General features: G+C 44.8%; 1 protein-coding gene across 5 annotated transcripts in view; it reads right to left on the bottom strand.

The window, feature by feature from the left end:
• The window catches only part of FANCD2 (FA complementation group D2), a 57523-nt gene that overhangs the window by 802 nt on the left and 28875 nt on the right, over positions 1 to 27846 (bottom strand). For 4 of the 5 annotated variants that reach the window (XM_075096195.1, XM_075096192.1, XM_075096194.1 and 1 more), the window contains exons 26-42: positions 25664 to 25772; positions 23669 to 23767; positions 20848 to 20957; positions 19254 to 19400; positions 16059 to 16175; positions 15082 to 15210; positions 14764 to 14882; positions 13072 to 13185; positions 12419 to 12546; positions 10967 to 11066; positions 8481 to 8603; positions 7224 to 7317; positions 6592 to 6663; positions 5063 to 5101; positions 4367 to 4441; positions 3196 to 3270; positions 123 to 269 (exon numbers count right to left, since the gene is read on the bottom strand). In XM_075096195.1, the coding sequence (XP_074952296.1) occupies positions 123 to 269; positions 3196 to 3270; positions 4367 to 4441; positions 5063 to 5101; positions 6592 to 6663; positions 7224 to 7317; positions 8481 to 8603; positions 10967 to 11066; positions 12419 to 12546; positions 13072 to 13185; positions 14764 to 14882; positions 15082 to 15210; positions 16059 to 16175; positions 19254 to 19400; positions 20848 to 20957; positions 23669 to 23767; positions 25664 to 25772 (1797 nt within the window). Of the gene's footprint in view, positions 1 to 122; positions 270 to 3195; positions 3271 to 4366; positions 4442 to 5062; positions 5102 to 6591; positions 6664 to 7223; positions 7318 to 8480; positions 8604 to 10966; positions 11067 to 12418; positions 12547 to 13071; positions 13186 to 14763; positions 14883 to 15081; positions 15211 to 16054; positions 16176 to 19253; positions 19401 to 20847; positions 20958 to 23668; positions 23768 to 25663; positions 25773 to 27846 lie in introns of all 5 variants that reach the window. The other variant, XM_075096196.1, reaches the window with a different exon arrangement.

Genomic DNA, 27846 nt, shown 5'->3' on the forward strand with positions numbered 1-27846 from the left:
TCATGCTGAATTTGGCCTTTTAGCTCTACCCACACACAAGGGCAGAGGTACAGTTTTCTGGGCAAGACAAGCATTGTCCCTTCCCAGGCTTTAATCGCCCCAGGCAGGATAGCGATTCTCACCTGAAGATCCCGATTTTTAAGGATGCCCACCCAGAATGCCTCCTGGCAGTGGTTGAACGCCAGCATTGCCTTCACTCGGTATACAAATTGTTCCAGTGACTTCTTCAACAAAGGCACATGGTTGGTCAGTCCAAGATCTTGGCGAATCTAAACATGAAACAGCAAAACATGACTACGATTGATTCTCGCCTAAGTATTCTGGCTATTTTAAAAGCTGTACGTTACCAGGTTGGAGGGATGTGACATCATTCCCACAAAGCTTGCCATTTCTTGGCCAAATTCTTTTATAGCTTTTGTTAAAAACTAAAACTCAGATAAGCATTTTGTCTAAGGCAGCAAAATTATCCTTTGCAACAATCCAAACAGCCTTATCCACTCTGGATAAAAATAGGAGACTCAGCTTTTCTCACAAACTTTACAGAAAGGCTAGTAGCTACTCTACAGAAGTCAGATGAATTCTGCTGACCCTTGGGAAATTATGTTGAGAATCTGATTTTCCTTTGTTCCATCATCTCAGTAATGGACTGGTGTCACTTGCTCTGTTCTCCCAGAACAACACACAGCTCTTCACACACACATCTCACACAGCTGCCATCTTGTTCACGGCAGCCACAGCCTGCAGATGAATGTCTGGAAGCTGCATTACTGCTGGTGGTGTGTGCAACTGATAACGTTTGGGTAAGTCTGACTCATGGACAAACTGTTGCTGGTGAAATAGCAGTTATCTACGGAGGTCAGTAATGGACATTGCACCATCCCAGCCCAAAGCAAAAAGCAATGCTACAAGTGGCTGGACTCCAAAACTACCTACCTAGGAAGGGAGATAGCTGCCTGCTGACTGCCACAAGCTGCAAACTAATGCTGCAGGGAGTTTCATGTCAGGAAATTGCTGAATCCCAAGCACAGGGGAAGGTGTTGAATAAGCCACTGCAATTACAATCTTTTCTTGCTCAGTGTCTCATGCAATTCCTTTACACTACCTACATGGAATGTGTGTGCGCTATAAAGTCCAAAGCCAGCTTGGCAAGACCAAAGAAGCACTGGCTTTTGGAAAACTAGGAGAGGAGGGAACAGATGGAGTTGCTGTAAGCAAAAACCAGCTGAGGAAGGGCAGCTATGCCAGGTATTGTGTGCGATTTAGCTCCGAGTGAGCACCTCTTCCTGCTAGGCTTGACGTGCAGTACAGAGTAGAGGCATTGCTAAACCAGAAAACATGCCAAGAGCCATAAACAATTATCTTGTGCATAAGTATTTTCCTCTTTCATGAGAATACTTTGTAACCATCTTGCATTAGGATGCTCTCATTGCCTACTCTGAAATCAGATCAGCTTCATTTCTTGGAAGAGTTCAACATGCCTGGGAAGAGGGGCACTGCTTTGCTTTGTGTTCTGCAGGCAGGGAACGGGTAACTGAATATCAACAGCAAGCTGTTCTCTAGCCTGTGTAACAGGCAGGACCTAGCAATCATCAGCACTAATCAGAAACAAATCAGGGAAAAATTCACTAAGGATACAGTCAACAATCACAGTGCTCTCTGGGTCTTGGAACCTGCCCAACTGCCTGCAGGCAGTTTGGAGGCTCAACAAAGTACCATGGCATTTGCAAAAATGTGTCTCCAGAAACTCTCTTTATGTCCAGCATTAGATATGCAAACAGAAGAGAGGCTTGGTGTGAAAGGGCAAATGACAAATACTTAAGAAATGATAGGCAAAGCTGATTGCTACTGTCTGCTGTGTGATGCTCTGTAAAGACACTCATTGAGAGAGAGTGGCAAACCTTAGGTAACACTGCATGGTATGTCAGTGAGCACCTAGTTTTCTAGTTTTGTATGTAAGTGGAATCAAGACTGGTTTAACAAATGTTAGTGTCAACTCTTCAAACAGGTATGGAACATTCATCGCATACATTTATTTGCCTACATTCAGCTGCTGCCTTCTCACTCTTGCAAAAATTATTTGGCACAGAGACCTCATCAGATTGCAACAGATACAAGAGCAGTGGTAAAACACAGGTGTCCACTAATTGCAGTTTTAATGCTAACAGGGACCATGGGACACAGCACTTGAAAATGTTAGTCAAGTGCAAAGACCAACATTGCAAGCTGCAATGATGTTATCCTGTGACTGTATAGCAGGCATAAGGATTTCACTTTTAAACATGAGAAGGACTTTTTAGCATCTCCAGGGTTTGTGCCAGCTTCCAGTTCTCCCCTACACTGACAGCTGCAATGGCATGTTCTGTTGTCCAGCTAGACTTCTATGCTCCTGATGCCAGCTCTGGACAAAATCGGTAACAAGTCTAGCTTGGGGAGCAATGTGCTAATAGCTGGCTTTCTCCCTTCAACTACTTTGTCAAAGCTCCCTTTTCAGACATGTGTTCTTGAACCTCTTAGGAGTCTAAACAGGAACAAAGCAGCACACACGAAGTTCTTTCTAACTGCCTTCTCCCACATGATTCTCTCTTGCGACAAGCACTAGCTCTCCACACTCTAAGCAGGGCACTAACCCTCTTCTTCCTTCCTGCCCAAGACTCCTACAGAGAGATGGGCAGACTGGTTGTGCGTTACCACCTTCTTCCCCTCCCTTTGCCCTCTTCCCTAGTATCAACGTGACAATGCCAAAAAGGCACCTCAAGAGGACTTGGAGTAAGGTTTTCCCCTTGTCCACCTCCTGTTGCTGATTATTCTGACTCACAAGGCTGTTGATCTTTTCCAGAGCTTCTCTCCCACATTATCAATCTGGCATCTACACTTTACGCAAGGTCTCTAAGATCTTAGCTTGAGTCCTCAGAAACACCCTCTCACAGATGCCAACAACCAAAGATGTCAAGAACTTCTGTCCTAAAAAAAGAATATGCTAACCTGATCTGACATCCAAGTCAGGCACTTCCAGATCAAACACTTCAACTTTTGGGCCATTAACTAAGGCTTTTTCTCCTCCTCTCAGAGTTTTTGATTGTACAAACACTGCTGGAAGCCTAAAAGCAGAACCTGCCTATGTCCTGGAAAAGCAGTGGAAGGGAAATAAATAATTCTTAGGACAGGAGTTTGTGCTGCAGTTAGAACTTATCTTACCTTGGAATGGCCACACATGTGGTGAAGTTGTCTGGTACTCAGCTGCAAGGTTTTCAGCAAACTCTGCACATCATCCTGCAATAAATAAGTAGACCAGCAAATCATTCTAAAAGGATTTCTCCAGAAAAGAAACAAGAATGGTGAAACAATATTAGTCCTAGCAATCCTTTCAAAGGGTTATGGGATAGAGATATGATGCACATATGCAGGAAACATCAGATGAACAGGATTAAGCCATAGGAGACTTGCACTGTGCATCTAAGTCAAGTAATTGGTAATAAAAGTACAACCACATGTCATAAGGCCAAGCACTTTGAACAGAAACTGATTTTGAATCAGAGTTTGGAATGAACGCGTATCAGTGTAAGTGGGGCAATTAAAAATCAAGACAACGTCACATCTTGCCTTGTGTACAACCTTCTGAAATAGGGGAACCAGAGGAAAAGTATAAAACATACAGCTAGATTGTGGTATTTGAAATGCATGCAGCAGGAACTCTGGATATCAATCCTCTATGTTGAGCAAATTATGTGGCACTTTCTATTGTCCAGTGGCAACAACTAGATACCTGTTTAGATAACCTCATTCCCTCAAACATCCATGAGAACATATCTTACATTTGGAATAGAAAGGAATTACCTATTCAAGAGACAAGTTGTGAAGACTAAGCCAAAGAGTGAGTCTCAGTGGCAAAGCTGGATTGCCTTGCAGCAAAGCAGGGGAATAAGTGAACTGTTCTTGCTTGTCCTGTAGTGCAGCAAGGTTGGCCTGTCCATCTGCACTCATGCATGTTGTTCTGCTCAGAGCTCCAAGAATTACTGCAAAGACACTGATGTCACTGTCCATCTGGACCGCAAGCTCTCACCAACCTGACTGCTCATGTGAGCTTCCTATGCTGTGAGTGACACCTCTGTGGTAATAATTTTTGAAGGAGATGGAGGTTGAAAGGGCTTCCTTTGCTAACAGTGAAGCCACCCCCCCAGAAGAGTGATGGCAAGTTGGAAAACAGTGATCTGTTTGCTGAGAGTGCACTGGACAGGCAAGTAAACAGGGCAGAGCACAGCTGGAGACATTAGACGTGTTTGTCATGAAGTGTCACAAGTGTCATGCCAACATGCATCATTCATGCGTCCCAGCTGGTTCCAGACAGTTGTGTCTCCAAAAGACTTACCCTGTGCTTTTTAAAGCTGTAGTCCAGGAGAGGCATGGCAAGCTTCAGAAACGCTTCTACAAAGAGACGGCCATACTATAAAAGAATGATAAATATATCAGAAGGAAAATTTAAATTCCTTTTAAAAGAACCATCACAAAGTCAGATAAGATAATGATACATTCTTTCAAGCTACCCCAGAGACTGCTCGCGCTTAGTAAAAGACTATATTCATGTGCTGTACTGGAATATACAGTATCAGTAAAGGGTCCCACTTTAATCACTGCAAAGAGGGGCTAGAAGGACATGGTCTCATCATTGTACACATCCCTGGTTTTATCCATTAGCAAATTGGGAATAAAACTGAACTAAACACAAAATGTTAGAATCACTATACATATATATGAGTCCTATAGCCAGAAAAGGGAGAATGGCAGAAGGACACATGATATTTCTGGGCTCCAAGGGAGACCTGTGCACTGTGATGTCTCCTCTCATTTGGAGTACCATGGGAAAGGGTCTAAAGTCAGCAACGCTAATTGCAGTATGTTCATTGTGGTCAAGCCATACAATGAGGATTAGTGGAAGACAGTTAAAGGTACAAGAAACAGTATCTACTTCTTCCAGAGAATTCGGTAACCACTCTATTCCACTGGAGGCAATGATTCAAGAAGGCTGGTACTTAAACTGCTCTCTTCAGTTATTTTGAACTCTTACCTTCAGGCAGATGCTGAGTACAGGCCTGCTGTCAAATACCTACATGGGTGAGAGGAAAAGAGAGCCAGATCAGTTCACGAGTCTACAGGAAACAATGTAAGCATAGCAGCCCAATTAAAAAAATAGCCCTTCATTACATACCCTTCATTAAAGTGTGAAACCTCTTCTAAGGCAACATCCATTCCCAGTTTTCAACAGGGAACACAATATAAGCATGTGAAATGTAATGGCTGCCAGGCGGAAGTACTTGGCAGGATGGGTATTTGGTCATCTAAGGTGCATCTATTGCAGATGGTACAAAATTATCTCAAGGAGCCTGAAGTTCTTAACAGTCTGGGACCCAAGAGACCCAAATCCATCTGATGGGCAAAATGAAGCAAAACTGAGATGTGCAAAATAATGTACTTTGGAGGAAATAACGAAGCTATTACATTAACAGTGCCAGCTAGCAAGGCACCAGGTGTCACTGCGCAGGTCACACACAGCTGTGGTCCAACAGCAAACAAAGAAATGGAATAGATGGTCTCAACTCTCTTGAAGGCTTTTTTTCTGGTATACATTTGCATAGTACTAATTAGTGAAGGTTTTAACTGGCATAGCACACAGATGTGAGTGAGAGCTGCAAAGGTACCCTGGTGCTGCTATGGATTACAAAACGGAACCAGCTGGTCCAGATCTACCTTTATGCTCTCAAAAGGCATCTGGAGCGCAGGTGGGGCTCCAGTGAATGCTGCTGTGTAGAAGAATCCAGCTCAATTCACCAGAGCTCATAAGCTGAAATTGAAAAAGCTGGACGTGCCAATCATCACTTCAGATATGATAAAAGCAAATAGAAATGATCAACCTAAGCGAGGAGAAAAGTGCAGCTGTACCTATTGCCTTCTGCCCAAAGCATCATCACACGCAGTGACGCTGAACGTACCAACTCCAAAACTGGTGGAAGGGAATATTTAATCCAGTGGGGCTGGCCTCTAAAGTTCATCACAACAGGAGTTGTCAGCAGGATTCAAAGGAAGATCAGTAAGTGAAGCTGAGAGCTATCAGATAAGCACTGAATGCAGGTCACAGACAGGAATCCAAGCCTCCTGTTCAGAGTATTAGCCTGCCTTCAGCTGAGTACATCAGCAGGATGCTTCCTTCTGTCAGATGTTATTCCAGATCTACCTGAAGGGCTTCTCCCATCTACCTCTTCCAGAGCTGGCAGCGGACTCCGTCAGACACAAAACACTGTACTAGGGAATTAGGGTGTTGTCCTGTTTCTGCACTTCCTTACATTCCTGTCTTTGTCAAGACTTATTTGTGTGAGAGCTATGGTAGTAAAATGTGCAGGCTCTAAGACTTAAGCAGTATTGATGTGAAAGCTAAATGGAAACCCCTCCACACAGATTATAACTGGCTTTACTTACCACCTCCAGGTTGTTTCACTAGTCAGTTATACTTCATATTTTTCCCTTGTGCTTATGAACGTGCGTACACTGGGCTTTGCTGGGAATCTGAAGGGAAAGCCAGAAAAACAACCAGAACCTCACCTTGACCAAGTTAACAAGGATATGGAAATTCCGCACAGCAATGTTCCACCGCAGCAGCTTCTCCAGTTGCACCTAACAGGATGCAAGGGAACAATAACCCAAGATGGTGTATTTCCTCTCACCTTGCTGGATGCTCTCTCAGTATTTGCTGTACCCAAAGCATTGTTGTTGTTGAAGACAGAGGAACAAAGCTTCACCACAAGCAGATTTATCACAGCAAAACCACTTAATGGCAATTCCAGCCTGATCAGTGCCCGTATGGCTTAAAATGTCAAGAGTTAACACAAGACCTTGCTCTCAGAGCACCTCTTGCTTGCAAAATAATTTTGTGCTCCCGCACAGGTGTGCAGACCAACTGCACAGCTTAGTATTTTGCTGATTACTACCTGTTTTCTGGCTATAGCTTCTGCTGGATTTACTGGATTTTTGACATGGCACAAACAAGAAAAAAAGGATGCTACTTATATGTTACCCTGTATATAAGTTTTGGCTGATGAATTAAGCTGTCGGACTGCATTTCCTAGACAAACTTCAGAAGTAGATCCCTTTCCAATTTATATATCTTTATTGTAGTGTACAGTTTAACTTATGTCTTCTTCCCCTCAGAGAGTCCAGTGCATTTATTTTCCTACCTCACTTGAGTCTGATGGTTTCCCAGCTGGGATGTTTTTCACTGAACTCTCTAGCTGAGCCATCATTACTCTGAAGAAAACCGGGAATGTCTGCCTGTGGAGAAAGTGAGAGCAAAACTCCAGCTCTGAGCATCTGGATGGGCTTCTTGTCCAGCAATGTAGAAAACATGAAGGTTACCCAACTAGGCATCCTTCTCATAGGAAATCACAGGAGATTGACCCTAGGACTCATCAGCATGTCTAGCCCAGCCCCATCACCCAGACAGATGGAGAATCCTGGGAAGTCACGACTACTTCCCCAGTTCGAGCCATATGTAGACACCACCCTCCTCTTTGTAGCTCTGGGAGTGCACAGTGAAAGGTTTGAAGCTCTCAGTATAAGATGATTTTGGTAGTTCCAAAGTGCAGGAACTTTGACCATCCCTGCATAAACTGTGCTTCCAGATTCCTGTGGTAGGAGCAGAAACACCCTGAATCCATGATTCCAAATTCCCATGCTAGGAGCAGAAACACCCTGAGTGTGCTTTTTCACACTGCATACCAGTCCCAGGATTGCCTACAGCCACCCCAGGTCTCTGAGGCTGACTTTTGGAGTGCTTTATACCACCGCAGTAGCACAGAAAGAGGTGACACTGTGGCCTTCCAGTACTTAAAGGGGGACTATAGGAAGGATAGGAGCACCCTCTTTAGCATGGCCTGTTGTGACAGGACAAGGGGTAATGGTTTTAAACTAAAGGAGGGTAGATTTAGACTGGATATAAGGAAAAAATTTTTTACTATGAGGGTGGTGAAACACTGGAACAGGTTGCCCACAGAGGCTGTGGATGCCCCGTCCCTGGAAACATCCAAGGTCAGGTTGGACGGGGCTCTGAGCAACCTGATGTAGTTGAAGATGTCCCTGCTCACTGCAGGGGGGTTGGACTAGATGACCTCTAAAGGTCCCTTCCAACCTAAACCATTCTATGATTCTATGACATACCTGACAACAGACAGTAGTTCATTCTCCAACTGAAGTGGCTCGCAAATAATAATCTCAATGTTGTGTTAATGCACAAGGCCAATCCACCTTGACATAAAGCTAACCATGTACTAACTTGTTGCGTACTGCCCAAAGAATGTTTACAAATGCCCAGAGTAGTGCACAGCAGTACTAACATAAAACCATAATAGACAGCAAAATAAGAAAATTAAATATTAAAAAGGAGAAATTGCGATTGTGGATCTCATGAAATTGAAAGACTCTATTGATATAATTACCTGCTTAGTGTAGGATAAGTAGAAGAACATCCATCTTTGGCAGATTTGATCAATTCAGGAACACCAACACTGGAGATTTCTTCTATAGCTTTCAAGATGTCATCTGTGTGCTCCAGGTAGACACTAAATCGAAACCCAGCTTAGTTAATCAGAAAATATTATGCAGAGTAACACAGCACATTCCTGATCACTGCCCTGCCTGCAACGTGGCCTAAAATTGTCAAGCTCATTCTCATGCCAAAGGCAATCATATGTAGGAAATCCAAAGCAATACTTAGAACTATCACAGTAATGTTATTAAAAACTACCATGATCTGAAAAAAACCTTGATTTAATATTTCCTTATTCTTGTATTTAGGAAGGACAGACCAGGAAGAGGAGATCAAGTTGCTCTTTATGTAAGAGAATGGCTGGAATGCCTGGAGCTCTGCCTGAGGTTGGGTGATGAGCCAAATGAGGCCTTACAGGTAAGGATGAAAGAGCCAGCCAAAATGGGTGACATTGTGGTGGGTGTCTGCTATAGGCCACCTGGATCAGGAACAACAAGTAAATGAAGCCTTCTACAGACAACTAGACATGTCTGCAAGCCCTGGTCCTCATGGGACACTAACCATCATGATGCCTGCTGGAAGGACAACACAGCAGGCCATAAGCAATCCAGGAGGTTCCTGGAGAGCATCGATAACAACTTCCTGACACAAGTGACAGAGGAGCTGATGAGGAGAGATGCTTTGCTGGACCTCACACTTAAAAACAAGGAAAGGCTCTTTGGCGATGGGAAGGTCGAAGGCAGCCTTGGCTGCAGGGACGATGAGACAGTGGAGTTCAGGATCCTGAGAGGAGAGAGCAGGGCAAACAGCAAGATCATAACCCTGGACTTAAGGAGGTCAGACTTTGGCTTCTTCATGGATCTTCTTGCTATGCGACAGGGGCCAAGAGGGAAGAAAGGGTCCAAGAAAGCTGGTTGGAATTCAAGTATCACTTTCTCGAAGCTCAAGAACAGTGCATCCCAAAGAGCAGAAAGTCAAACAAAAATGCCAGGAAGCCTGCATGGATGAACAAGGAGCTCCTGACAAAACTCAAACACAAAAAGGGAGTATACAGAAGGTCCAGCAGAGACAGGTAACCTGAAAGGAAGATAGAGACACTGTCCAGGCATGCAGAGATGTGGTTAGGAAAGCCAAAGCCCTCCTGGGGTTGAATCTGTTGAATGTGGCAAGGGGTGCCAAGGGCAGTAAAGGCTGCTCTAAGTACATAAGTTGCAAACGGAAGACTAGGGAAAATGTGGGTCCACCACTGAATGGGGCAGGGGCCTGATGACACAGGGCATGGAAAAGGCTGAGATACATGTTAAGGGACTGAATGCCTTCATCACCTCAGCCTTCACTAGCAAAAATGGCCTCAAGAAATGCCATGCCTCAGAGCGGGGTTAAGGATGGAGCAAGGAAGACTTTGTGGAAGAGGGTCAGATTAGGAAATAGCTAAGCAAACTAGACATACACAAGTCCATAGGCCCAGAGTGCTGAGGGAAGTGGCTGATGTCATTGTGAGGCTACTGCTCAATTATCTTTGAATGATCACGGTGACTGGGAGAGGTGCCTGAAGGCTGGAGGAAAGCAAACGTCTCTCCTATCTTCAAGAAGGCCAGGAGGAAGGACCCAGGGAACTACAGGCCAGTCAGCCACACCTTGATCCTTGGGAAGGTGGTGGAACAACTATCCTGGAAACCACTTCCAGGCACCTGAAGAATGAGAAGGTGATTGGGAGCGGACAGCGTGGATTCACCAAGGGGAAGTCATGTCTGACCAGCCTGGTAACCTTTGATGAAATGACTGGTTTGTAGATGAGGGGAGGGTAGTGGATATTGTCTAGCTTGACTTGTAATGCTTTCAACACTATTTCCTGGAAGATCCTCATAGAGCAGCTGTTGAAGTATGGGCTCGATGAGCAGACAGGTGGACTGAAAACTGGCTGAACAGCCAAGCTGAGAGGGTTGTGCCCAGCATGGTCCTGGGCAGCCTGCTGAAGGTCACTATGCTGGAACAGGGGGGTTGGAACAAGGTAACCTCCAAAGGTCCCTTCCAACCTCAACCATGCTGTGATTCTGCAATTGCATTTCACCTAATACTCAGTCCTGCTTTCCTTGACTTTAGTGAGAGCTGATTTGCTTTCAGTTTAGTGAAAATAAAAGCAGATGCTTTGATCCAGATCCACACTTTTAGGTGCATGTATGCACGCACACATGTATAGAAGTCTTGGTGTATTCTGGCAAGCTACAGTCTAGCAAACACGAGGTCTAACCATACTTCTATGCCCAATGGCTAACAGGATTCTTCTTATCACTCACTGTCTTTCAGTGCTGTAGATTAAGGCCAAACTGTGTAAGTATGAGGGTTATGATTGAGCAGGATCATTCCTCTGCATCAAGAGTGATTATTGGAAAAAGAGTCGTCTTGGCACGCTTGAGACAATGGCTTGAGCCTTACCAGATCAGAGTATGCAGTGCACTGTTGAACTGGCTGCCCCTCTCTCGGTCTCCACTCGGCTTCACCCATGACTGGCAGAGGAACTGCTTTGCTAGGGAAGCTGTAAAAGATAAGGAATAACTTACTGAAGGAAGAATCCAAGACAATCTCCTTGTTCCATATAAAGGCAGTGCGACCAAATGACTTTTTGAAAGACCACAATATCGCTACCCCTCAACATACCCAAACTTTGGTAAGTCAGAATGCATTTCCTCTAAAAAAAGTAGTAAGGCCACAAGACATTTATCATGATAAGAAAATATACGCACATCCAGCGTGTTCCTGGTCTGGAATACCTGTTCACATCAGAACCATGATCCATCTCTGGCCATTTCTCCCTGACAAACTTACGTTAAGCCTTATTTGTTTGGTAGCTTCCACAGTGTGACAACTGTTTGGTTCTAATTAGGCATTATGCAACCCTTAGGGCATCCATTTCTAGAAACAGAATTCCAATAACAAGTGACTTGGCTTTTTGGCCACAGCACTATAATAATAAATGTGAACAGGCAAGTTTAAAGTTTACAGGCTTCTTAAATCAAAACTGCTAACAAACCTGCTTGTCTCTTGCAGAAATGTTTAAAACCAGGAAATTATTAGTTAAAATTGATTATTGCCTGGCACACTCAGTGGGAAGTTCTCCCAGTATGGCACTGTTTAAAATAATGAAATAATCTCAAAGTAGGGAACTTAAAATTCTGAGTGGCTATGGGGATATGAGAAGGACAAATTCTAGAGGCGTGTTACCATGACAAGGTATGGCTGAGAGAGGTGACTATCTGGCGTCTTTGTTTCAGTGTGTGACAAAGTGGAGACTAACTACTTTTCTTGTATATTCCTTGCAAACATGTCTACGCCTTGTCTGCTTGAATGCTGCTCCTCTTACAGAACAGGTCCAAACCCATGAGAAGAGCTCTCTTAATTGAAAATGTTTGTTGCATAGGGTTAAGAAAATACAGGTTTTCCTCTCTCTGCCCTGAAGTAACAGCTGTATTTGCAGTTCACTTCTGTAATTTTTTGGAAATGATCTGTCACAACATCTGTACTTACACCAGGAAGCTACACTAGATTAAGTCTATGACCACCTCCATAATCAGTGATTAAACTGGTACCAAAATTGAACAGCAGGCTTTTTCTTAGCACTGTTCAAAGCTGTGAGGCTCTGATTTTTAAAAACACCAGCTAAGAGAGTTGAAGTCTGCTGTGACTGAGGCACAGCAAAACAAATACCAAGGAGGTTAATATATTTACTGTTCCTTTTATTAACAGCTGGGACTGTTCCCCCAGTGAGATTACTAGGATATCAATGGGAAATCTCTCCTCAAAAGATGCACCACAGAGATAGAATCCAAGATTTATAGACAAAGGACAGCATGAAAACTAATCTGAGATTAGAGGTTCTTCACACATTACCCATTTTCTCTTTCTTCCAGCCAGCCATTGGTTTCTCAGCAATGGCAATCAGGAGCTGAGTAAGCATGAACGCACACTGGAAGCTAGGAACACTCTGATGGAAATTCAGTAGGTAGTGAAAACTCTCACTGGGGATAACAGGAAAAGGAAAAGGTAAAACCAGTGCAGATAGGGTAATCTCCCGGAAACACATAAATAAAAAGGAAGTATTAGACCATCTCAGATCCAAGGTCTCCCTATTTTGTCTCTGGCAGTGCCCTTCTGAAGAAGGGATAGTCAACCACTGTTAGATAAAAATTCAGTCACTGAGAAACTCCTCTCAAGCCCCAGTCACTCTAAATCTAGCAACATCTTTATGCCTAGTGTTCCTGTAGGCATTTTAGCTATCCAGAACATACTCATTATTTCTGTGAATCCTACTAATCTAGTCTCAAATAGCATACAAATGAACGAGATCCATAGATCAATGCATATTTTATAATCCAGTAGCTCCTTTTAACAAGGTTTGACTGCACTGCCATTCAATTAAATACAAAGCTCTCTGAAGGTAGTATGGTCTCTGTGAGAGCTCCCAAACACCCATTTATCCACAATGCCCACACAAAATATGGAAAACTGCTTGAATTCACCCCTTTCAGAAATACTGATTCTACCTTATCAGCTCCTCAAGAAGAAGAAACTCTGTCTCTCCTGGCTTTAGCCTGTCTGCAAGCACCTGGAGAGCTGACCTTAGCAAGTCAGTATTTTCAAGGTGAGAAAAACCATTCCTGAGGAGGAAGAAAAAACCCAAAATAATCCATAAGACTAGCAGGAAGAGAGGTATCAGATGCAAAAGCATGTCTGGGCATATTTTTGCAACAAGAAAAATAAAGAAGCTGGATATGCAAGAAGAACCCTGCAATATAAAAGTTATAAGGGGACACAAAAAACTGAAAAACTTAGTTCATGCACACTTTATCTTCTCCAGGGAACGGAAAACCTTGTGCACACACAATACTAACTTTTCAGTTAGACTGCAGACCTGGCTAGGAGAGGACAGGCCATTTCACGTAAGTTGAGGTCCATATATACTAAAACAATGCTATGCAGTCCTGAAAAAAAAGAGGATGTCTAATGACAGTTGCTGTCCAAATGCAGTGAGAGTGGCTGGTCACCTCTTGAACAACAGGTAGGAGCCTGATAGGGAGGAAAAGTGTAGAGATCGTCATTAATTCTTTGAACCACCAGTGGCTGTGAAATCATTCAGTGAGGATACGCATTTTGGAAAGGCTCTGATGCCTCCATGTTCTAGATACACTGACTGAACACTTACACTTGATAACAGTAATGCTTAGGTGCACCTTTAACACACAAGTTAATTAACAATTCGTAATATAAGAGGGTTTGATTAAATGTACATAAAAGCAGTTGTAATTTGGTTGTTGGACCTAAGTGACTGGACAGCTATCCCCAGTATATGGCTGCCTGACCTACAGCAAAACAGAATTATACTACTCTCTATCCACACTTTGCTGCCTGTGGTTACAAAGTGTGTCGGTTTCTTTGGTTTACAAGAAGGGTACACTCAGGAACAACCAACGTTCATACTGGCTAATGAGAAAATGACCAATCCAGGAATAGCCAGGAGTGGATCTGGATCCCTACAGCTCCAGTAGTGGCCGAGAAGCAGACCTCAGACCTCGTACACTTTTAACATAATTACTATTGGTTTTTTATAATTAAAAAGGTAAAACACTTTCTGCACACAGATCTAAAATAGGGTTCAGAAAAAACTTCTGTGATGCTATCCTGGATTTTATTAGCTGACGAAGAGGTCAAATCCAGGCTCTCATGCATTGTTGAGTTTGGCATTTATTAATCCAGTTCAAGTGCATCAGCAGCACAGGCTTTTCATCAGTGAAGTACACATTCATCCTTTCCCATTGGCAAAAGACATTCTTTCATTGCCCACAATTCAGGCGGTGGCAATTTAGCAAAGGATGAGGGGACTTACTGGGGAAGGCATTCCAAGATCCCTAAGCAGATGAGAGTTGCACGACTAGGTGTGCCCTTGTGCCACTTAGGCTGGTCTTGATCCAAAACCACATTGAATTCTAGCCGGTTCAGTGCCTCATCATGCATTCTCTGTTAATCACCTGCAGTTTTAGTTCAGCACAGGATCAGGCAATGAAGCTTGACATAAATATAAAGTACTTAAAAGTTTCCAGCCACTGCAGTGTGGTGTTCTGCATGGCTGACAGGCCATTTGCTGGGTACAAACACTTTAAAGAAAAGGTACAAGAAGAAGCAGCAATAAGCAGTCTATGGTCATTTAGATGACTATATTCTCTTTTGTTTGAACTCACCAAGCAAACAGGGAGCGAAAAGTTAGTAACAGCTGTTGGTAACAAGAGGACATCAGCTGATGCTCCTGGATGTTCAATTCTGGGTCATCCTCCACACCCCGATTTTGTATAACTACTGCCTTTAATACAGAACAAATAATTCATTAAATGCTATTCCGAGGAAAGATAATGGCTCAAGAATCCATTTCCATAAATTCCATGTTTAAAAAACCTGAAGAAAACAAAACTACTCTCTTTCTCGCACAAACAAAACCAAAAATACCTTTAGAGGTGACAAAACTTGACAGTTTTTTTGAGTCAAAATTGCTGCCCACTGACCTGGAAGTAGTTGTGCATATTCTCTATGTGATTACACAGTGGCTTTAGTAGCGTGACTACACACATAGCAACTTCCTTGGGGGATCTCTGACACAGGTGGGAAAAGCCGATATACTTGTGGCCCCTTTCCTGCAGCAAAAAATTCAAGTCACTTCATGAGCCTTATTTGAGAATAACTTCACATCAAGCGCTACTTCTCAGGCTACTTCTGAGCAGTGCAATGCCCGAGGTCATGCACTCTGTCAGGAGGGTCACAGAGTAAGAAAGTTGCCTTCTGCTGAACAACCCGCACCAACTCAGACAAATGAATAACATTTGATGAAAAGAATAAAACTGATGTGACATGTAGCTCTTTTACATTTTACTCAAACACTAAGAGAAGTCAGTCTCTGCATGTGGGAATTAAGACAGGAGGAAAAGGAGAAAGAACACTGAATATGATTGAGTCCATCAGGCTGTAGTGAATTTCCCATAGTTTAATGCAATGGGCCACACATGTTTACTTTGCTCCTGAAGGCATCTGCCAGGAATACAAGGAGTCACTGCACTCTGGGTGTACTAAAGACTGTGGCAAAAAGCAGAAACACGGATCCGGCAGCTTCTGCTGGATATGGCAGCTATCTGGCCTGCCTTTCATGAGCTGCTGCTGCTTGAACAGCAGAGCCGGTTTCCCCAAGGAGGGCTCGGAAAAGGGTCACTAGAGTCTTGAGTCTGCAAGGCTTTCCTTCAGTTATACGCCCTTTCCTGAGACATCCAGAGAATCAGAAGTGCTGCAAACACTTCAGCAAGGGAGGTGGTACAGAAGTCTCTTTTGAAAGAGCAAGTGCTGCTCTGACACACAGTTGGGCATCAGGACTTCCATTTAACTGTTAGGTAAAAATAATTCTCAACAACATTTCTCTTGGGAAAGGCCTTAAGGCCACTGATGTGCTCTGCTTCCGCCCAGATCTAGCCCCAGCAGCTGCTGCTGTACTTGCCTTTGGAAAGGGCACTCTCCTTGTGGAGCCCGGGGTCAGCACATGTTCCAGCTTCCAGCACAGGTCATCCAGAAGGAAGCAAAGTTCAGCAGGCCCCAGCTGCACAACTTCACGAGTCTGCAATTACAAGAACTGTCAGTCCCAGGAGCCAGACATAATTGTAGTGCTGTGAAGCTCAAGTTCATGCCCTTCGTTGCCAGTTTTGACTCCTGTCTTAGTTAACCTCAGCCAGGGACCTATTTGGTATATGGTAAGGTGTTATGGGGCATTGTTTCTGGTTACTCAAAGTGTGAAGCAAATTTGGTCCTTTGGACATAGCAGTTAGGTGTTACTGATATTGCCTCAGCTGAAAAAGAACTGATTTATATATGTTGACATTGAAAATAAGCTCCTAAGGATAAAAAGAGGTTTAAGCCCAAAGAGTCACAAAATTCACCAACTGAGCAATAGTCAAGAAGTAATTTGAAACAACACCACATAGCCCAAGAGACTAGTTAAACAGTCTTCAAGTTGGCCTGTGACCTGCATGCACAGACACAGCTGTCCTTGGAGCATGCCAGCCTGTCCTTCAGCCTGTCGTGGCCTTTTCACATTTTACAAATCTTACTATACCTTAACAAAATTAGACTCCAGATGGACTCAGCCTGCCTATAAAGAGGGTAACAGAATTAAGCACTTCTGCTTAACTCAAGAAAAAAAGGAGAGCTTACTGCCTTTGGAAGAAGGGGCAGGTGACTCAGCGGGACTACGAGGATGTTGTGAGGTTATGCAGGGAAAAGATTAGAAAGGGGAAGGCCCAGCTGGAACTTAAACTGGCCGCCACTGTTAAAGATAACAAAAAGTGTTTTTATAAATACGTCAGTGACAAAAGGAGGGCCGGGAAGAATCTCCCTCCTTTGTTGGATGCGGAAGGTAACCTTGCCACAAAAGATAAGGAGAAGGCTGAGGTACTTAATGCTTTCTTTGCCTCAGTCTTTAACAGTCAGACTGGTCATCCTCGGGGTTGTCCGGCCCCTGTGCTGGGAGATGGAGATAGTATGCAGAATGAAGTCCCAGTTGTTGAAGAGGTGGCAGTCACCGACCTGCTCCTCCACCTGGATGTTCACAAGTCCATGGGGCCGGATGGGATCCACCCGAGGATACTGAGGGAGCTGGCAGAGGAGCTCGCCAAGCCACTGTCCATCATTTATCAGCAGTCCTGGTCAACTGGGGAGGTCCCAGATGACTAGAAACTAGCGAATGTGACGCCCCTCTACAAGAAGGGTTGGAAGGACGATACAGGGAACTACAGGCCTGTCAGCCTGACCTCGGTGCCGGGAAAGGTCATGGAGCAGATCATCTTGAATGCCATTATGTGGCACACGTGGGACAACCAGGGGATCGGGCTTAGCCAGCATGGGTTTATGAAAGGGAGGTCCTGCCTCACTAACCTGGTCTCCTTCTATGATAAGGTGACCCGCTTAGTGGATGAGGGGAAGGCTGTGGACATTGTCTACTTGGACTTTAGTAAGGCCTTTGACACTGTCTCCCACAGCATTCTCCTGGAGAAGCTGGCTGCTCACGGCTTGGACAAGTGCACTCTGTGCTGGGTTAAAAACCGGCTGGACGGCCGAGCCCAGGGAGTGGTGGTGAATGGAGCCAAATCCAGTTGGCAGCCAGTCACAAGTGGTGTTCCCCAGGGCTCAGTGTTGGAGCCGGTCCTGTTCAATATCTTCACTGATGATCTGGATGAGGGGATTGAGTGCACCCTCAGTAAGTTTGCAGATGACACCAAGCTGGGTGGGAGTGTCGATCTGCTGGAGGGCAGGAAGGCCCTACAGAGGGACCTGGACAGGCTGGATTGTTGGGCCGGAGCCAACGCTATTAGATTCAAGAAGACTAAGTGCTGGGTCCTGCACTTGTGTCACAACAACCCCGTGAGATGCTACAGGCCTGGGGAGGAGTGGCTGGAGAGCTGCCTGGAGGAAATGATCTGGGGGTGTTGGTTGACGGCCGGCTGAACATGAGCCAGCAGTGTGCTCAGGCGGCCAAGAAGGCCAATGGCATCCTGGCTTGTATCAGGAATAGTGTGCTCAGGCAGGAGCAGGGAAGTGATTGTGCCCTTGTACTTGGCACTGGTGAGGCCGCAGCTCGAGTACTGTGTTCAGGTTCGGGCCCCTCACTACAAGAAGGACATTGAGGTGCTGGAGCGTGTCCAGAGAAGGGCAACAAAGTTGGTGAAGGGTCCGGAGAACAAGTCTTATGAGGAGCAGCTGAGGGAGCTGGGGTTGTTTAGCCTGGAGAAGAGGAGGCTGAGGGGAGACCTTATTGCTCTCTATAACTACCTGAAAGGAGGTTGTAGCGAGGCGGGGGTTGGACTCTTCTCCCTAGTAACAAGCGATAGGACGAGAGGAAATGGCCTCAAGCTGCACCAGGGGAAGTTTAGGTTGGATATTAGGAAAAACTTCTTCACCAGAAGGGTTGTCAAACATTGGAACAGGCTGCCCAGGGAGGTGGTTGAGTCTCCATCCCTGGAGGTATTTAAAAGAAGGGTAGGCGTGCTGCTTGAGGATATGGTTTAGTGGTGGACTTGGCAGTGACAGGTTAGCAGTTGGACTCGATGATCTTAGAGGGTCTTTTCCAACCTTAACGATTCTATGATTCTATACTTTCCACATCCCTAGTAATTGAGTTTTATATAAGCTCCCAGATGATAAACGGGACCCTTCCCACTGAGGGCACATCCATGACACCAGTCTAACATTTGTGCTAATTTTACAGTCTGCTGATGCCTTGAGACAATAACCTTTCTGCAACATGGACTTTACTTAAATGTCATAGGTTCTTTTTAACAGGCAAGCCACTTCTTAGTGTATTTAACAACCTACACCTTAGCGGTGTTCAGTATTAAAGCCCCCTTTTTCCCAGTAGGTCTATACATGCTATACTATGTCTTTTTTCCTCTTCTGCAACATTACTTTGGTTTTAACATTGCTACACTGCATGTCTGCTGTTCTCAGGAAAGTCCTTATCTCAGTGTCTTGAAGTACTTTGGTTTCTCTGGGGGCAAATTCTCTCCTGCTACCTAGCTACAGCCCTGGACCAACACATCTTAACATCAATCTTGTGTCCATTTTAAAGGATTAGAAAGGGCCAAGGCCTCTGAGAGAGGCAGCTACACAAAGCCTTATCATGCTTTTATGCTGCTCCATTCACCTCTGTATGCATCTCTGTGTCCAAGACAGACTTTGTCAGCAGCCCACAGTGGAGTACAGTGAACACTTCGAGGTCTAACTCCCGGAAGTACAGGCGATAGCTCTGCAGCTGTGCCATAGGATTTCCTGCCTCTTTCTCAGCAGCAGTCTGAAAAGTAAATGGCAGAATTAAGGTTGCAACCTGCAAGATGATAAGACATTCTAGCTCAAATAAAACTATTTCCTTCACACAGACTTATATAGTTTGTACCAGGTTGAAAAAGACTAAGAAGAATTAACGATAGCTAGTAGAGAGACAAGCACAGAACCAGAAGCATTTGCATTTTGGACTACAGAAGTTACTAAAGGTTTTCTAGAAAAAAAAAATACTTAGGAAACTGGAATAATCTTTGCTACCTCATTTCTGTGAATCAGTGGCCATTGTGAAACCCATCTTGACTTGCACCATAAGCACTACAAGAGATGAAGGCTAACATTTTTATCTTTGATAAATACTAGGATGGTAAACTATGGGATTCTCTGTTGCCTCTGGTTGACAATCTGTAAGTTCTAAGAGATTCAGTCCACACAACCCTATCATGGGAGCCGATGTATGTTACATGTGGCTCACAACAGGATTTCTGTATTCTGTTGTCCTGGGCACGGCATGGCATCTAAAGAGTAGTCTGGGACCAGTACTCTAGTTAAGTAAGAAAGATTAGATACGTTCCTTCCCAAAACTATTTGAGACTTTTCTTATTCTGTGTAACTTAAGTGACTTTGTTATCATATCTGACTCAGTTATCATATCTGTACAATAGCAGGGAAGTAGAAGCGTATTTGCCTGGCTGATATTAATAAGATAGACTCTGAATAACATTTATTAGTAGTAGTGGTAGAAGTGGGGCCTTGTGGGATGCTTATGAGATCCCATACCCCAGGATGATGAGGCCAAAGCCGGGCACACTCCCTTGGCTTCTCTCTTTCAGCCAGCACAGATCTTGCATTCCAGACATGATGACAATATGGTAAGAGCTTATTCAAAAGAATAAGAAATAAAATCCAATAATTCATTAGTTGATAGACTTGGGAAATAGTTCTTAATGTGTGATGAAAATGGATAATTTTAAAGATGCCTTCTCCCAAATACATTGATTAAATACCCCAAGGAAAATCTGCAGAATGAGCACCCATGACAAGCAAACTAGAATCAGTGGGAGATACGGTCCTTACCAGGGTCTGTATTTTCCAGATTAATCTCACAATTTCTGACCTGAGTCTAGGAATGGCAGGTTATTGCCGTAATTTGAGAGATGGGACGCTGGCTTAAAATAGAAACATTCCATAGTCTTAACCAGAGAGTAACTAATAGTATTACTGATAATCCTGCAGATTTGCACTGCCCTGAACCACGCTGCCTGCTGGAGAGTGGCTGGCCTCTGCAGCAGACAATTGTCAAAATTCATTTGGGAGGAAGGTGTCAGAAAGCAGAACTGAACCAATTGACTGTGATTAATTTTGAAATTAACATCCCCTCTCTCTAAGCTTTTGTTTGTGTTTCTTTGTCATCTTCCCTAGTCTGTTTTTCTTGCAAGTTCCCAGGGGTATACACCTACCTTCTCCAGCTCAGAGAGCTCGCTATCAGGCTGGTTTCCTCCAGAACTGTCATCTGCTTGAGAACGATCTGCAGTGCCAGCTTTGCTGCCATCAGTTTTTTTTTTCTTTCCTGAAAGAAAGAAAAAACTTCAGAAACAAAGGCTACACTGCACTCTGCACTAGACAGCACTTGCAGCCAGGGAAATAGCACAGGTTGTACTTCAATCAGCTCTAAGAAAGCATGGAGCATGTACAGGTTATGTGTCATCCATAGCCAGGATCACAGTCCAAAAGAGAGTCCAATGCATTTGGGGATCCCTCACAACCAGCTTCTCTTTTATAAAATCACAGTAAGAAATTAAAGCAAGTCTCACTGTTATTACTGTAGTTTAAACATCATGAAGTGATTGCAGAAATGAGTGGGACATCATCTTAAAAAATGCTTGAACCAAAATTTAATGTTTCTTCTGCAGATGCAGTATTGAGAAAGGAAGAGGACCTGGAAAAGGAAGGTAAGACACAACTACAGAAGGGACTTGCAGGCCTGCCAAGCCAACAGCAGAGTAACTCAATTAATTCCTTGCAATGGTCTTTGTTGTGGACAGTGGTAGGGAAATTCTCATACCTGATGCACTATGTAGCAGAGAGATCAAAGAAACTACACTGATTTCAAGTAATTGCATAGGATGTATTAGGCCAAACAGACATCTGGTAAATCACCAGGGCCAGGTGACATTCACACAAGTCCCCAAAGGAGTTCAAATGCAACATTTCAGAACTGCTGGCCACAATACCAGAGGCTTGTGAACATAATTCCTCTTAACAGAAAGGGAACTATCAAGAATCTAGAAAATTAAAGATGGGTGACTCTATCCTCCATCACTGGGAAAATGGCAGAGCTGTCTACAATAAAAATAAGATCACTGAGCACATGGATATATGGTCTGTTGGGGAAAAGTCAGCAGGGCTTCTGCAAAGGAAAACCTTGCCTCACTAGCCCGCCAGGGCGTTGGTATCCTGTGGATAAAAGGCATCCATCAGCCAGAAGAGATTTAGATTTCCAAAAAGACTTTGACAAGGTTTTACACCAGAAACTATTAAGGAACTGAGCTGGAACAGTGCTTTCTTGGACTTGTTAGAGGAGAAGCAGCATAGGGTAGTACTTAATATGCACTTTAGAGATGGAATCAGCCATTGAGTCCTTCAGGAGTAAGTTTTATTCAACTTCATAAGCAACCTGGAGAAGGGAATGCTCAGGGAAACCCTCAACAAGTACTAAGTCTGGCATACACTTTCATCTGCCTTTTATAACTGCTATGCTGATGAGCAGAGACTTCTGCTTTTGTATCTCTGTGATCCTTTCTGGGGGCCAGGCCATAGATGAAGTGAAGCAGTATCAATGAAACTGCATCTCTTATTGCGTTATCTTCGGAAAAGCACAGTCAGACAGGAGAAGGTCATAATAAATAAACCCTCTGAATCAGACTGGTAAGTGAATTTGATATGTCTCTCCTGAGGAGCTCCCTGTTCTCTTTCCTCTGAGTAATAGTCTTGGGCTATACTTTTTATGGCAGTGCTTGAGCTGATCTAATGGCTATGGGGTAGTCCTGCTCCTCCTCCTACCTCTTTCTCCTATTCCCAGCCACACACACCTGACACTTGCCTTACACTGATTCAGGAAGCCTGATCCCTGGTTAAGCAGAGATTGTTAAAATAGCAAAAAACTAACCTAGCAAGAAGTAACTAGCCAAAACAGCTACCATGTAATAACACAGGGCAAGAAATCAGGCAGCTGAGGGGGAGGTGTGAGGGGGAGAGTGAAGCCTTGCCCTATTTGTTGGCAGTAAACTATTTAATTTAGCTCAGCTACAGCGAGATGCTGCACCCGTGAAGGAGGAGCAAGGTTGATGTCAAATCTATATGTTCTCAAGGCTGTGACCCATGGTCACAGCACACTCTGATTTTTTTTTTTTTAAGGCAAGGCAAGCTAAGCTAAGACATCTCCTGATCTGAGCTGGGCTTATTAGTCTAAGCACTTACTTCTGCTCCTTCAAAATCAAGTATCTAAAGTGACGGGTCTTCCTCTTGTCTGCAGAACATAGTCATAACTTTCCTTCTGCCTTAATCACTCTTAACGTGACAGGTCCCGTCCCTGCAGAATGGGTTTGGCACAAGAGAAAAAGGCTGTCTAATCTGTGGGCTCCTCCAGTTGTTCTCATTGAATGGAATGTGAATTTTTGTCCAGCTTGACTCAAAGGCAGACATGTTCCCAGGAAATGTTAATCTAAACGAGAAATAGAACTAGAGAGAGAAAGAACAAAGCAAATCTACTTCAGCCTGAAAAACTGAAAGGCAAGTTCTGTTTCTTCTCTGTGGAAGCTAGCAATGGGAAAGGATGAAAGAAGCATTTCCTTGTGCAGTAGAGCCATGACAAAGCTCCTGAGAGATCGGTTAGGTACAACCTAAAGGTCAGGGATTTGCAAGGCAGCTCAAGCCACAGCTTCAGTACCAGACAATTGCATGAACCCATCAGAACAACTTACTGCTGAAGAAAATACTTTGGCAGGTAAAAACAGTCAATGAAAGCCCTGGATTTTCACTGTTAAATGCTAAGCATCAGCTTTCCCAAGGAGACAGACTTTCCAACACCTGTTTGGAGTAGGATATTTTTACATCTCTACTTCAGCTGGAAGAGGAGTTGATCAGGTAAGATCTCAAGCTAGATAGACCTTGCCAGGATTTCTGTGCTTTATGCACACACACGTGCAATGGCTGCAGTGCAATATGCCAGTCAAACCCCACATCACATCTGTTCGCTTAAATGTTTTAAACTTTCTTTACCGTTCCTTTTTCTCACTGGACCAGCAGCGTTAATGGATGGTATGGCCTCCAGGGCTTCAGAATCAAAAGTAGCTGGTGGTGGGACATAGCCAGGAGTTGCTGAAAGAGCCAAAATGTAGATATTGGGTTAGTTCAGCTCCTGAATGACAAAATACAGGCAAGGTACATATCTAGAGGAAGTACCATACATTTTATTGTCCTGGTGAACGTTCCTCTGCTCTTATGCTTAGGCACATTTAGCTCCAATTAGCCTTATTTTACGTCCACACTGCGCTGGAATTACAGCTCTTTGCACTCCTCCAGCCAGGGAGCATAACAAGTGCTAGCTGTCCTTGGACATCTGTCCACATTGATGAAGCTTAACAGGCTGTTCTGGCATGTCTGAGCCCTTTCTGTGCTGGCCCTGTAGTGCTCTCAGGGCAGTAGAAAGGTGTTGAGGCTCCCCTTCATTTTGGATATAGTTGGGTCTGTTGGTTTACAAGCACAGCTCTTAATAGATAGCTTGTGTAAGGGTATGTGGAAAGTGACAGTGTATTCTTCATTATGTTTATCTTATCAAAGACCTTTTCAATATAAAAGGAGATAATAAGTAAAGGGGGAAGCCATGAACAAGAACAGACAGACAGACACAAACCTGGTAGACAAGGGATAATGGAGACAATGCCAAAGACCAGAAGTCTCCAGTTTGTAATTGATGGCCATTAAGAAACTCCAGGCACAGCTTTGGGAATGGACACCTGGACTTTGTAACTGATAAGATGGGAGGAAAAAGAGGAATTTGAGGATTTGGGATATTCTCATGGGAGGGAAGGGTAGAACTATGCAAATTAATGAAGGAATGTGCAGGGAGGTGGGGTGGGAAGGAATAAAGAAGGGAATGGGCAGGAACAGTGTAAAAGGAACTGGCCATGAGTACAGCACTGCTAGTCAGTAGAACTGTCCAGTCAGTACACTTGTCTGACGGAACCCTGTGCCTGATCACTGCAGTCTGTCCTATCTTCTTAAGTACTTTCTTAACTATATTTCAGTGTAATCTCACTATCATCTGTGTGTGTGTACATGTGCACATGTGCCACAAGGACTAAATGCCAACAACTGGTGACACCTGTGTGAGTAAATACCAGGCCAGCAACTAGAGTTGGACCACCCTGGGCCCATGATGTCAGCAGCTGGAGTGAGCGAGGGTCTTTGTGTCAGTAGCTAAAAGGTGCCATAGTTCTTGGGAGCGTCTCTACAGGTCACACAGACTGTGTCTGGAGCTGAGTGCGTGAGTGTGTGTGACTGCGAGCAAGTGGCAAGCCAGAACAGCCAGTGAGTACAGGGCCTGGGATTTGGCCAGGCTAGTGGGCTAACAGAGGGGCTGTGCCAGTACTTGTGAGATCTGCAAACATTTGTGTGCTTGTGACTCTACAGCATGTTGTTTGTGTGCCTTCACTAGTGAACTTCAGTCTTACCCAGCTGAGGAGCAGGATGGGGACTTGGCTGTCTCTACTTATGTTTTATGCGAGCCCTATACATAGGTACTGTTGAAGGCAGCACCTTGTCTGTGGTAGTCCAAGTAGCTGTGTCTATTGGCCTGGGACAGAGACCCCAGGGTGTCCATGCTGGGCTCCAGCAGTCAGGCAGGAGGAATTCGTGGGCCCAGAGCAGCTGGAGGCAGCAGATGCTTATAACATCCCTTAACAGCTTGTTACAACCTGAATACTGGAGAAATACACTGTTTCTTTGGGATAGGGGCTGGTTTACTCCAGTGTCCACCATATTCAGGCAGATTCTGCCAGGTCTGCCTGGGAAGAGTCAAAGAGATGTCACTGAGGTGGTGATTGAGAAGGGTAGTTTGGACTCAGACAAATTGAAAAAAATAGCTGCCCATGCATGAACTCCCAAGCCACTCTAAAAACGTGTTACCATATAATTTCTCCATTGATGTTTAAGGCAATACGTTTTACTTTACAGCTGGTACAGGCCCAGAACATACAAATGTTTCATACTCACCTGCCAAGCATTTTCCCAGCACAGTCTGCAGTTCTGTGATGTTCTGTAATCGAGTTAAAACTTTCCCCTTCATCTCAGTGTCCTGTTGCTCACAGAAGGCATTTACAACCTAAAAATACAAACCAAACTCACTGACTTAGGGACAGTTGTACCCACTTTTACTATTTTTTCTTTTCTGAATAACATCCTTAAGTCCTGAATAAGCACACAACACAGCACAAGTGGCCTGTGTGACAACATCCAGACTACATGAATAAATCATAGAATCATAGAATCGTTAAGGTTGGAAAAGACCCTCTAAGATCATCGAGTCCAACCGCTAACCTGTCACTGCCAAGTCCACCACTAAACCATATCCTCAAGCAGCACGCCTACCCTTCTTTTAAATACCTCCAGGGATGGAGACTCAACCACCTCCCTGGGCAGCCTGTTCCAATGTTTGACAACCCTTCTGGTGAAGAAGTTTTTCCTAATATCCAACCTAAACTTCCCCTGGTGCAGCTTGAGGCCATTTCCTCTCGTCCTATCGCTTGTTACTAGGGAGAAGAGTCCAACCCCCGCCTCGCTACAACCTCCTTTCAGGTAGTTATAGAGAGCAATAAGGTCTCCCCTCAGCCTCCTCTTCTCCAGGCTAAACAACCCCAGCTCCCTCAGCTGCTCCTCATAAGACTTGTTCTCCGGACCCTTCACCAACTTTGTTGCCCTTCTCTGGACACGCTCCAGCACCTCAATGTCCTTCTTGTAGTGAGGGGCCCGAACCTGAACACAGTACTCGAGCTGCGGCCTCACCAGTGCCAAGTACAAGGGCACAATCACTTCCCTGCTCCTGCCTGAGCACACTATTCCTGATACAAGCCAGGATGCCATTGGCCTTCTTGGCCGCCTGAGCACACTGCTGGCTCATGTTCAGCCGGCCGTCAACCAACACCCCCAGATCATTTCCTCCAGGCAGCTCTCCAGCCACTCCTCCCCAGGCCTGTAGCATCTCACGGGGTTGTTGTGACACAAGTGCAGGACCCAGCACTTAGTCTTCTTGAATCTAATAGCGTTGGCTCCGGCCCAACAATCCAGCCTGTCCAGGTCCCTCTGTAGGGCCTTCCTGCCCTCCAGCAGATCGACACTCCCACCCAGCTTGGTGTCATCTGCAAACTTACTGAGGGTGCACTCAATCCCCTCATCCAGATCATCAGTGAAGATATTGAACAGGACCGGCTCCAACACTGAGCCCTGGGGAACACCACTTGTGACTGGCTGCCAACTGGATTTGGCTCCATTCACCACCACTCCCTGGGCTCGGCCGTCCAGCCGGTTTTTAACCCAGCACAGAGTGCACTTGTCCAAGCCGTGAGCAGCCAGCTTCTCCAGGAGAATGCTGTGGGAGACAGTGTCAAAGGCCTTACTAAAGTCCAAGTAGACAATGTCCACAGCCTTCCCCTCATCCACTAAGCGGGTCACCTTATCATAGAAGGAGACCAGGTTAGTGAGGCAGGACCTCCCTTTCATAAACCCATGCTGGCTAAGCCCGATCCCCTGGTTGTCCCACGTGTGCCACATAATGGCATTCAAGATGATCTGCTCCATGACCTTTCCCGGCACCGAGGTCAGGCTGACAGGCCTGTAGTTCCCTGTATCGTCCTTCCAACCCTTCTTGTAGAGGGGCGTCACATTCGCTAGTTTCTAGTCATCTGGGACCTCCCCAGTTGACCAGGACTGCTGATAAATGATGGACAGTGGCTTGGCGAGCTCCTCTGCCAGCTCCCTCAGTATCCTCGGGTGGATCCCATCCGGCCCCATGGACTTGTGAACATCCAGGTGGAGGAGCAGGTCGGTGACTGCCACCTCTTCAACAACTGGGACTTCATTCTGCATACTATCTCCATCTCCCAGCACAGGGGCCGGACAACCCCGAGGATGACCAGTCTGACTGTTAAAGACTGAGGCAAAGAAAGCATTAAGTACCTCAGCCTTCTCCTTATCTTTTGTGGCAAGGTTACCTTCCGCATCCAACAAAGGAGGGAGATTCTTCCCGGCCCTCCTTTTGTCACTGACGTATTTATAAAAACACTTTTTGTTATCTTTAACAGTGGCGGCCAGTTTAAGTTCCAGCTGGGCCTTCCCCTTTCTAATCTTTTCCCTGCATAACCTCACAACATCCTCGTAGTCCCGCTGAGTCACCTGCCCCT

This window comes from Phalacrocorax aristotelis, chromosome 6 (genome assembly GCF_949628215.1).
Source record: "Phalacrocorax aristotelis chromosome 6, bGulAri2.1, whole genome shotgun sequence".
Taxonomy (NCBI): domain Eukaryota; kingdom Metazoa; phylum Chordata; class Aves; order Suliformes; family Phalacrocoracidae; genus Phalacrocorax; species Phalacrocorax aristotelis.